At 38.7% G+C, this 12,812-nt stretch overlaps 1 protein-coding gene and 1 long non-coding RNA gene across 2 annotated transcripts; both read right to left on the bottom strand.

Annotated features, from left to right (window-relative positions):
- Positions 1 to 3,461: 3,461 nt before the first annotated feature.
- LOC106575397 (gastrula zinc finger protein XlCGF17.1-like) lies at positions 3,462 to 5,985 on the bottom strand (the record flags this gene model as incomplete). The annotated part of the gene is made up of 1 exon (XM_045696788.1): positions 3,462 to 5,985. A coding segment is annotated over one exon (852 nt), but the record flags the coding sequence as incomplete, so codon positions are not given.
- A 141-nt stretch (positions 5,986 to 6,126) lies between these two features.
- Positions 6,127 to 12,267, bottom strand: LOC123727748 (uncharacterized). Its single transcript, XR_006759624.1, has 3 exons — positions 12,172 to 12,267; positions 9,130 to 9,344; positions 6,127 to 6,218 (listed from the first exon to the last, which is right to left on the bottom strand). It is a non-coding gene; the product is annotated as an uncharacterized lncRNA (long non-coding RNA).
- Positions 12,268 to 12,812: the final 545 nt, after the last annotated feature.

Here is a 12,812-nt window from a genome sequence, read left to right as displayed (position 1 = left end):
ATTAAAATTACATCCAATAAGAACATCAAGGTGTTAGAAATCCAGGGGATAAAACAAAGTTGTCAATGTATGCTGATGACTCTATTTTTTTCTTAAGTCCAGATCCCTGCACAATCTCATTGAAGATCTTGATCCCTTTCTAGCCTCTCTGGATTAAATCCAGTAGATTATTAAGAAAAGCTCACCCTTTGTTCAAAAATTGCTTTTTTGCCTTCATACAGATTACAACTTCTCATTTCAGACTAACTGAAAATTAAATTTTGTTGAAAGTATCGCCCTTTCTTCAAACAAACAATACAAAGCTGGTTACAATTTCAGTTTTATCCTCCAGAAAAGATAGAACAAATATTACAACAAATGTAATGGTTAAACTCAAATATATTGATTAATAAAAAAACATTCTTTATGGATTTTTTTAAAATTGTATTATATTTATTAATGATATTATGAATAGAATGGAGAAGTTATGTCACATATGCAGTTGTCGAAAATATATAGGAATATCTTCTCAATCCAAATTTACAACAAACTGATTGCAGCACTACCACAAAAATGGAGGCAAGTGGAAAAGGGAGAAAGTAGGGAACTTGTTTGCCTGCCATATTTTAAAGATACAAATTGGCTGAAATGCATTTGCATAAATAGAAAAATACACCAGTTTCATTTGAGGACAAAAATTTCACAGCTGCGCCATACAGGTTGCAAAATAAATGGTAGGAAAAGTTCGATGTACCAATTCCATGGCACATGGTTTATGAACTGGTACAAAAAACTACACTTGACTCAACACTTAGTTTTTCAATTTAAATTATTATATAAAAGTATTGCCACTAACAGAATGCCATATATATGGGGCATACAACAATCTCAGCTCTGTCGATTTTGTTGCAAAGAGACAGAATCAATAGATAACTTATTCTGGTATTGTCCCTATGTAGCTTGTTTCTAGTCACAGGTTCAGGAATGGTTAAAAAATCACAACATGCACTTAAAATTAACCTTACAAATAGCAGTGTTGGGCGATCTGGAAAGCCATAGGCAATCAATAAATAATACAATAATACTCGTAGGAAAGGTTTTCATCTTTAGCTCACAATCTGTGGATAATATACGATTAGAAAGATTCAAACATTTTGTAAAACATCACAACACAATTGAAAAATATACCGCACATGGAAACCAAACAAGGGCAGTCTATGGTGATAGGTGGGATGGGCTGAGAGTGGCTGAGGGTTGGGATTAAAGAGTTTGTTTGGTAATGTATTGTTGTTATATATAAAAGTAGCATGCATGTTAAATAGATATGTAAAATGCATTGGGAAAATGTATGTATATGTAGCAAAAAATCTGTATAAAAAGAGGACAAATGGGGATTAAAGAATTATGGAAATTACTCGAATATGGCTTATTGCGAGGTCAATAACAAAAAAAAAGCAATTAACCATTGTTTTTATTCAAATCAATTCTAGCCATAGCTCTAGTTTTCCTCATCTTCAGGTTCAGCCTCTCAAACTGAACAGGACATCAGTAGGCTTAGTCCACGCACACAGATATTTTGTATTTCTGCAGCCTCGCCTCCTGAAGTGCCATCATACACAAAAAACTGGAAAGAAAGTACATTTTCTTATAAATATAACTTTGCACTGTTCGTCTCCGAGCATGGTCTTGGTATAGCCTAGGCCTATAGTATAGTCTATGGATCATGTTGGAAGAGAGAAGAAACCTCTGGGAGGAGGGCCGGAGGAATCCACCCCAACGACACTAACCACAGTCCTATCCCACACACCTCTCCGCTCACGCTGCTCTGAACAGGCAGGGCCATGACAATACCAGTAAAAAGAACAGACCTAGGTCCTCTGAGAAATAGACTGATTGTTTATCTTATAGGTGGTGACTCCGCCTAGTTGGAAGGTATAAATATGTCATTGTGTGACTTGTATGTTGTATTTACAGCTGACGTATCCAGTAGGTTGAATAAATCTGGTGTGTGCTTTTACGAGTTGTCAATCTGAGTTTCTCCTCTGTTCGTTCAGAACTTAAAACCTCTTGGGGCTAGGTGGGACGCTAGCGTGCCACCCGTGGTGCACTCCATCAACAGCAGGTGCATTTCAAGAGCGGCAAATTTGAATCCAAATAAATGTCAAAATTCAAATTTTTCAAAAATACAACTATTTTACACCATTTGAAAGATAAACATCTCCTTAATCTAACCACGTTTTACGATTTCAAAAAGGTTTTACGGCGAAAGCATAAATTTAGAGTATGTTAGGACAGTACATTTACAAGAGTTGTGTGTAATGTTAAGACAGGGTCACCAAAACCATAAAACCAGCTAAAATGATGCACTAACCTTTTACAATCTCCATCAGATGACACTCCTAGGACATTATGTTAGACAATGCATGCATTTTTAGTTCTATCAAGTTCATATTTATATCCAAAAACAGCGTTTTACTATGGCATTGATGTTGAGGAAATCGTTTCCCTCCAATAACCGGCAGTCAAGTCAGCGTCACAAATTAAATAATTAAAATTAGAAAACATTGGTAAAATATTATATTGTCATTTAAAGAATTATAGATTTACATCTCTTGAACTCAATCAACTTGCCAGATTTAAAAATAACCTTACTGGGAAATCACACTTTGCAATAATCTGAGCACTGCGCCCAGAAAAATACGCGTTGCGATACAGACTAGACGTCATGTTGGGGAGATCTAAAATCGAAAATACTATGTAAATAATCCATTACCTTTGATTCTCTTCATCAGATGTCACTTCCAGGTATCACAGGTCCATAACGAATGTAGTTTTGTTCAAAAAAGCTCATCATTTATGTCCAAAAATCTCCGTCTCGTTAGCACATGATGTAAGCCAGCCGGACTTCTCGTCATGAACGAGGGGAAAAAATATATTTCCGTTCGTTCAAACATGTCAAACGTTGTATAGCATAAATCATTAGGGCCTTTTTTAACCAGAACATGAATAATATTCAAGGTGGACGAATGCATACTCTTTTATAACGTATTGGAACGAGGGTACCCAACATGAACTCGCGCGCCAGGTGTCTAATGGGACATCATCGTTCCATGGCTCTTGTTCGGTCAGATCTCCCTCCAGAAGACTCAAAACACTTTGTAAAGGCTGGTGACATCTAGTGGAAGCAATAGGAAGTGCCAAAATATTCCTAAGCCCCTGTGTTTTTCAATGGGATAGGTTTAAAGTCAATACAACACATCAGGTATCCACTTCCTGTCAGAAAATGTCTCAGGGTTTTGCCTGCCAAATGAGTTCTGTTATACTCACAGACACCATTCAAACAGTTTTAGAAACTTTAGAGTGTTTTCTATCCATATATAATAAGTATATGCATATTCTAGTTACTGGGTAGGATTAGTAACCAGATTAAATCGGGTACATTTTTTTTATCCAGACGTGCAAATGCTGCCCCCTAGACCCAACAGGTTAACAATCCTTTTATTGAGACTACACTTGGCACACTTGATATTGCACACCCAGCAGAGAATCAGGAAGGAGGGGCATCATGAGATATAATAGGCAACTAATTCTCAAACCCTGAGCAATGTGACATTTGATTGATTGCAAATTACATGACACTCCCTGAACTAAATGTAAAAATACTAAACCCTCCCCTTAAGTGAAATCTAAAAAGCATGACACTCCCTAATTTTCCTCCAGGGAACAATTATGTAAATTTCACCTCTCCCTAAGTGACTGTTGTTTAATGATATACATACTTTGAAACTACTACATATGTTTATTAAATTGTCTTTTAAAACTAGATGTATTATTTTCATCCTTGATGATGAAGAATGTGTTTGGATAACTGCATGGAACTTGATTGATCCGCTAATGAAAAATAAATATTCTACATTCTACTGCTCAGCCTATGGGTTATCTATACAAAATAATCTGTATGTTTAATTGATAGCATGCTAAATAATTTAAATGTCTATGTATCTACTCAATACATGCCACTACACCTCTACATGCCAATTAGCTAGTCCCCAGTATGTTCTACAATACATACAAATAATGTTTTGCAGTATAAAGGACATTTTTCATATTTAAATAAATGTGAAATGAAACAAATGTATTTGGGTTTTTTTAAATCCTTTTTAAGTGTTTTCTATTGTGCCAAAGTCCAGGGACAATATAACTACCACAATTCAAGTATGACCCACTTACTATTGGGGAATGGGACCAGAGAGAAAGCTTGCATTACCCTTTCCATGCCCCATTGTTTAGAGTGGAAGAGCTGTGAACTCACCTGTGATGGCCCACATCTACCACAACCGTTCCTATTGTGTTCGTAACCAACACAGCATTTTAGGAAGCCATTGTTCAAAATGTGTTCATACACAGACTAACAATGGGAGGGGGTCTGGCTTCCACAGGGGAGGACCAGAAAGTTGATCTCGGACTTCAATCAATCAAATTTATCAAATGTATTTATAAAGCCCTTTTTACATCAGCCGATGTCACAAAGTGCTGTACAGAAACAGTCTATGTTATGGAAAGAGCAGGTGTCCTTAATGTTTTGTACACTCAGTATATGTTGTGTATACAAGCTCATTCCCACAGAAAACTGCAGAGGGAAGCAGTACCACCCAGTCAACCATCAGACTCCATTGTGAGACGCCTCACAGAGGATATCCAACCATAATTGCAAATCCAAGATGTCAATATCAACAAGGTGCACACTGATCAGTAAAGAGAAGAGAGACTAACATTCTAGAATGCTCCCTTTTTTCTGCACGGTTCTCACAGTGAGAAACAATAGGATTACAAGAGTGTTCTACACTGTCTTCATTTGATCCAATTCAAAGTTGCCAATTATTTTATAGTATGAGAATTAAGTGGAGTGACTAATCTTAGCTGGTCTGACAAAACTGATGAGACTTCTCTCCTTTATGTATACATTGGGCCATTTAAAAAGACACCAATCTGTAAGGCTTCTCTCAAGTGTGTATCCGTTGGTGTGTTTTTACATTTCCCAATCGGGAGAAACTCTTGCCACATTAAGAGAAGAAGTAAGGCTTCTCTCCTCTGTGTGTTCTCTGATGACCCTTTTAGCTCAGCTGTTGATAAAAAACAAAATCTACAGTCAGATCAGTGATAATGCTTCTCTCCTTTATGATTACCTTGGTGTCTTTTTAACTGGGCCAGTCGAGAGAAACTCTTTCCACAGTCAGAGCAGGAGTAAGGCTTCTCTCCCGTGTGTGTTCTCTGGTGAACTTTTAGGTCAGTTGATGTTGTGAAGCATTTTACACAATCAGAGCAGGAGTAAGGCTTCTCTCCTGTGTGTGTTCTCTGATGAACTTTTAGGTCAGCTGATGTTGTGAAGCACTTTACACAATCAGAGCAGGAGTAAGGCTTCACTCCTGTATGTATACGTTCATGTCTTTTTAAGTTTTCCAGTAGAGAGAAACTCTTTCCACAGTCAAAGCAGAGGTAAGGCTTCACTCCTGTATGTATACGTTCATGTGTTTTTAAGTGGCCCAGTCGAGTGAAACTCTTCCCACAGTCAGAGCAGGAGTAAGAATTCACTCCTGTATGTATACGTTCATGTGTTGTTAAGTCGCCCAGTCGAGAGAAACTCTTTCCACAGTCAGAGCAGGAGTAAGGCTTCACTCCTGTATGTATACGTTCATGTGTTTTTAAGTTGCCCAGTCGAGAGAAACACTTTCCACAGTCAGAGCAGGAGTAAGGCTTCTCTCCTGTATGTATACGTGCATGTGTTTTTAAGTGGCCCAGTCGAGAGAAACTCTTTCCACAGTCAGAGCAGGAGTAAGGCTTCACTCCAGTATGTATAAGTTCATGTGTTTTTAAGTCGCCCAGTCGAGAGAAACTTTTTCCACAGTCAGAGCAGGAGTAAGGTTTCACTCCTGTATGTATACGTTCATGTGTTTTTAAGTTTCCCAGTCGAGAGAAACTCTTCCAACAGTCAGAGCAGGAGTAAGGCTTCTCTCCTGTGTGTATTCTCTGATGAACTGTCAGAGACCTTGATGTTGTGAATCTCTTCCCACAGTCAGTACAGGGATACAGATTCTCTCCAGTGTGTGTTTTAAGGTGTATTTTTAGCTTTGATAGAATTGGGAAAATCTCCTCACAATGTGGGCAGTGGTGAGACCTCTTAGCTCTGTGATCTTCCTGCTGTTGCTCTCTGGATGTAGAGAATGTCTCAACATAGTCTCCTGTGTGAACAACATCAGAAGAACCAGTCAGTTGGTGTGATATACATATGACTTCATAACAGTAGGCTGTACAATACAGGGAATAAAGCTATTAGGGCTGTCCCGACAAAAAAAAAGATATCCTGGTCAACCGAGTCTTTTCTTTCGACCAATCAAATTTTTACATTTTAAAACATGTATTTTCCCATATGTGTTTGAATAAAATCAACTATATGTAGGCTACTGAGCTTATCTGATGCTTTAAGCACTGCAACTTAAAAATGAAGACACACAAAATACTCACGAGGAAGCCAGAGATCAATATAGCGTAACCAGAAGAAAATAAATCTGTTCCCGACTCTCCTCCTCCCGCTGCTGCGTTATGATTTTCAGTTGCATATTTTTGTGGAAGAGTTTCATTTCATTTATAATAAAGTCTATATATCTCAAATCAATGTCATGTGGTTAATCAAAATTATATAAAAATTAAAATTATACAAATCTATTGCCATTGTCAAAACTAGCTTACATAAAGCCAACAAATAAAAACACTGCAGCCTGCAGGTAGAACATACCCTGATGAAAATAGATATCCTATAAATCACATTGGCTACACATGGCCTGTCTGCAAGAAACTTGAAACATTCTATCAACTATTAATTTGGTCTGGCCTGTGCTAGCAAACTTGCAACATTGTATAAAATATTCTGGGCCCTCAGTTTCTCTTGCCAGCGAGCTCCAGACAGACACAGCTGTAGGCTATTTTGCGCAAGGGATAAGAAGTAATCAGGTAGTCCTATTTTATGACGTTTCCACTGGATCAGAGCATGACAGTTTTGGTGGTTATCAAAAGGAAGAGAGATGGAAAGAGTTTTCAAATAGGCTACGTTGAGGAACTGTCATTCTTAATGGATGTAGAAACAGACTTTGTTTACTTGCTGTTTGAGGTGAAGTAATTTTTTATTTGAGAAACTCCACAGTGACGGTGAGTTAAGACAATCAGAAATAGTTTCAGATCCCCACATTTATAGGCCTACACTTGCACAGAGGCCAGCTAGCCTATAGGCCTACTTCAATGCATAATCAGGTATGTGTCTTTACTCAACATTGACAGGAGCACTCTAACCAAAAGACAATGAATAAATTGTAAACTCGTAAATGGAATGAAATAAACCAAAACGTTTCTCACAAGTGTAGCCTAGGTTGTAAGCTCTGCAAACAATGTGTCCACTCTTACAATGACAATGGTAAGACTGTAATAATAATAACATATTGAATGCATTACCGTAACCAAACAAACATTGTAGATTAGAAATGATGGGAATTAACAGTAGGCTAAATGTACTACTGGTGATACTGGTGTGCCATCCCCTCCGCAATGGACTAGTCCACTCAGACAGACAACGGACTAGTCCACTCAGACAGGCAACGGACTAGTCCACTCAGACAGGCAACGGACTAGTCCAATCAGACAGGCAACGGAGTAGTCCACTCAGACAGGCAACGGACTAGTCCACTCAGACAGACAACGGACTAGTCCACTCAGACAGGCAACGGACTAGTCCACTCAGACAGACAACGGACTAGTCCACTCAGACAGACAACGGACTAGTCCACTCAGACAGACTAGTCCACTCAGACAGGCAACGGACGAGTCCACTCAGACAGGCAACGGACTAGTCCACTCAGACAGGCAACGGACTAGTCCACTCAGACAGGCAACGGATTAGTCCACTCAGGCAGATAATGGATTAGTCCACTCAGGCAGATAATGGATTAGTCCACTCAGGCAGACAACGGATTAGTCCACTCAGGCAGATAATGGATTAGTCCACTCAGGCAGGCAATGGATTAGTCCACTCAGACAGGCAATGGATTAGTCCACTCAGGCAGACAATGGATTAGTCCACTCAGGCAGACAATGGATTAGTCCACTCAGGCAGACAATGGATTAGTCCACTCAGGCAGACAATGGATTAGTCCACTCAGGCAGACAATGGATTAGTCCACTCAGGCAGACGTGAATCAGACAGATGGCTCGTGTGCCATACCTCTTTTATATATACTGTATATATATATTTGCCACTGCTTGACTAAATAAAGCTTGGTTGACCAACAGCCTATCTATCGACCAAACAATCTACCAGTTGACTAAATGGGGTCTCAGTCCTAAAAGCTTTTCAACAGTCAAAGGCTAAAAGGGGCAAAAGGGATGAAAATTATTAGTATTTTCATCCTCCTCTCACTATCACAAGAGATTTAGTAACTACACAGACTCATTTCATATCATCCTCCTCTCACTATCACAAGAGATTTAGTAACTACACAGACTCATTTCATATCATCCTCCTCTCACTATCACAAGGGTTAGTAACTACACAGACTCATTTCATATCATCCTCCTCTCACTATCACAAGAGATTTAGTAACTACACAGACTCATTTCATATCATCCTCCTCTCACTATCACAAGGGTTAGTAACTACACAGACTCATTTCATATCATCCTCCTCTCACTATCACAAGAGATTTAGTAACTACACAGACTCATTTCATACCATCCTCCTCTCACTATCACAAGGGTTAGTAACTACACAGACTCATTTCATATCATCCTCCTCTCACTATCACAAGGGTTAGTAACTACACAGACTAATTTCATATCATCCTCCTCTCACTATCACAAGGGTTAGTAACTACACAGACTCATTTCATATCATCCTCCACTCAACATCACAAGGGTTATAAACTACACAGACTCATTTCATAGAACTTTAAAACACTGGCAGTTTGTCTACTTCACTTCTTTAGTCTACTCTCTGATCACTCCAGATAGCCCAGTTATTCAGGGATGTGTTGTCAGAAGTCAACCTATCAATAGACTGGGTCATAAATTAAGGAGGTCTAATTTATAGATAGAACCTGCTCTTACCAATCTCCTCCTCCTCTTCTTCATCTTTAATGTTGACATTCAGCTCCAGTGTTTGACTGCAGTCTTCCAGCTTCACTGATGCCATCTCTGGATCCTGCAGTGCAAACTGGGCTCCACTGTCACAATCAGGACCCAGTGACTGTAGGTTTGGACTCAGTGTGGAAGGAGAGAGGAGGGCTGGGTTTGTATTCACTGTTGACTTGACCTGAGTCAGCCTGTAGTAATAAAGAGAAACACACACAAAAGTTAGTCTTAACAGTTATGGCGCTTTATTCTCTAAAAATATATTAGATCAGGTCGCTAAACATTGACAACAAACCATTTATTAATTTCCCATTAGACAAAGTGCACACCTTAAATTACACAACATTAGTGTACATAACCTACAGTAGATTTCCTGAATTCACATAAATGACTGAAAAACCATTTAGTATAAGGTTGCAGTTGTTTTAGGCAGCACTATTCAACTGAATAATCTAGATGGCGGGGTTAAAGACATTTACAAACCATAGCACCCAATTTGAAGAAGGCAATGAACATTGATTCTGGAAAATGAATGCTAGCATTAGTACTGCTAGCAGTATTTTAGCCAAATACCATTATAACAGCTCTCTAGTCTTTTATACATGTGCAATAAGCATAAAACAATTATATAAGGTATTTGCAACTTGTTCTCATTCTGAGAAATAAGGGAGGCCACTTGATTTTGACATCTGAACAAAGTGGACAGGCTAATATGCTTTTCAAACAGTTGGAGACTGTAGACAGAAGGGTGTGTTCATAACAATTCAACTGTTCAACCTTGTTAGCAAATAGATCCAAGTTGACTAAACTTGAAATATAAATATTAGCTGGTTAATCACTAGCACGTGGGCTTGAGATATTGTTGATGAGACAGACCTGTGTTCATTTTCTATAGGCTAATAATGCCTGCTACAATAAGTTAGTCCATTTTTAACAAACGGTCATTTTCATTGACAGAATTGAAAGCCAGATCAGTGATTATTGCAACGACAAAAAAGCAGGTTAAACTATTTTGATCAAATAATAAATTATTAGTGGGTGTTATGGTTGTGGAAGGCTTATATTTAGCCTCGGTATAACTTCACAAGCCCTGAATTCATTTGATTATTGCTGACTGTTTGAAAGGCAGTGTATTTGACCTTTAATTGTACAACGCTTATTTAGAGAAAAACTAAATCGAGATATATATCGTGAATCGCCTAGAAGTTTGAAAACTCAAAATAAAGCTGTATGATTTTTTTTGTCCATATCGCCCAGCCCTAACAGAGTACATTAGAGTAAAGTACAATACAATACTTTATACTGTACCATACTCTGTACTGTTGTACTCTACTGTACTGAATTAAATTTTACTTTTCTTTCCTGTACTCTGCTGTAGTGCTTTCCAATCTTGTGAAATTAGCTATGTTTCCAATAACTTGTCCAGAGATTTTTTTTGTCGCCATTTAGAAAAAGTTTAAATAGAAAACAGATCCAACAATTTCCCGCTCGGGTGTATTTCCATTTAACCATCTTGTGTGTGTAACGGTGTAAGTTCCGTCCCTCTCTTCGCCCCAACCTGGGCTCGAACCAGGGACCCTTGCACACATAAACAACTGACACCCTACGAAGCATCGTTACCCATCGCGCCACAAAAGCCACAGCTCTTGCAACGCAAGGGGAACAACCACTTCAGGTCTCAGAGCGAGTGACGTCACTGATTGAAACGCTATTAGCGCGCACCACCGCTAACTAACTAGCCATTTCACATCGGTTACATGTGGATAAAAACAACTGGACGTAATGACGCAACCCGTACCCTCAAAATGATTCAGCAGTCATCATTTATTCAAAACACACTGTTTCTATCCTCACTTGTCGGAATAAATTAACTTTGACAACAACAAAACAACACCCGTCGAACTTTGGTCGAATGCACCTGGGTCAATGGAAACCTGCCTAATGAGGTCTGAGTGATTGGTTCAGATTTGGTCCAGTCTAATGTTAGGGCCAAGTCAAAAAAAGGCATTAAAAAAGATGTCGACGTCAGTCCGTGCTTACTGGGGTGTATCCTACAGTGTCGGCCTATAACTGTATTTTATGAATGTCCATCCATGTGGTAGGCCTAGCGTTTGTAAAACAGCCAGTTGCATTGGCTTTATTAGTCCTGGTTCCTGTGACTAATCATTTAGTCTATTTAAGCTCTGAATAGACCCATCAGCTACCCAACTTTATCAGGAGTTATCCTGCAATAGACTGACTGGGAAGGTGATGTTTCACAGTCAGTCCTGCAATAAGAGCTAAGAAGCTAATATTTGCGTTAAGTATTGATAATAGTTTTCTGTTGGTGTCACCTGTTTCGTGGGAGCACAATCTAACTCGATTCATACTTTCATATGAGAATGCCCCCAATCTAATGATGTGGTCTAATACTTCCACAGTGGGATTTCAGTTTTTTTCTGTTAATTTTCAAAATAATTCATTATTGAAATTCATTGTAGATTAAGTAAAACATTCCAAACATGTTTTGCATTATTTTGTACAAATATGACATGATTTCCATATTTTGTATCAGTTTATAACTTTCAAATAGGGACTTTTATTTTGAGTGCGAACCACAAATTCCACTATTGTGGCTTGCTTCACATAGGTAGGGACAAGCGGGTACCAGGCCTATGTCCAGCTGGAGGACGGAGATGGTGGCCACATTCAGATATAAATGTAGTATGTAGAACAAACATGCCTGATTCTAAGGAATCATGTCAGTTCTATTCAGAGGATTTGTAGCTGCAACTTTCCAACACGTTTTTGTACTGAACACCACCAGGCGAAACCCACTGAGCTAAATACGAACCTGGAAAGCCTAACAAATGAACGTGTTGTGGACCCCGCGCCATGGGCTTTTTTTTAATCATGTTTTTCACTCACTCGGTTTGACACAAAACCTTTCCCAAACGTGATAATACCTTGACTGGTTTGTTACCTAACATGTCATGACGTTATTTCGATATTAGACCGTTTAAAAGTGCTATTACATACCTGTAGTAATAAAGAGAAAAGGACAGCACAGTTCTTGCGTTTTCCTTATTCTAAAGAATGGTGTGCGCCTACCGGAACTTCCTGTTCCCCCCCACTACTACAGTGAAACAGCGACATCTATTGGACAGATGGACTAACTACTGCTTAAGCATGTATAACGTAAGTGATATTGATTTGCTAGACAAATAAACCTTGGTTTATAAAAAACTAAAGTGGTGTCTGTTTTACTGTCTACGTGTATCAACCCCTTACATATGTATTGTAGATAATCTCTGTGGAAGGCCAAGAAGATTATCAAGAATCTCAGCCACCAGAGCCACGGCCTGTTCACCCTGTTACCATCTATCAGGCGGAGACAGTACAGGTGCATCAAAGCTGGGACAGAGAGAATGAAACCACTTCTATCTCCAGGCCATAAGACTGTTAAACAGTCATCGCTGATTTGATTTATAGAATATTGGTGACTAGCAAATTGGCTTGTACCAGGGTGTAGAGGTGTCGTGACACGTATTGAGTAGAGAAATACAGATATATATTATTTTGAATGCCTTGAATTAAACAAAGGCATTATATTTACTGTAAAGATCCACACCCCCCCCCCAAAAAAACTATGATGATTCAGTAGATCAATAAAGTTACAG

The sequence above is a fragment of the Salmo salar genome, chromosome ssa16 (assembly GCF_905237065.1).
Source record: "Salmo salar chromosome ssa16, Ssal_v3.1, whole genome shotgun sequence".
Lineage (NCBI taxonomy): Eukaryota > Metazoa > Chordata > Actinopteri > Salmoniformes > Salmonidae > Salmo > Salmo salar.
This window is presented reverse-complemented; position numbering and strand designations above follow the sequence as displayed.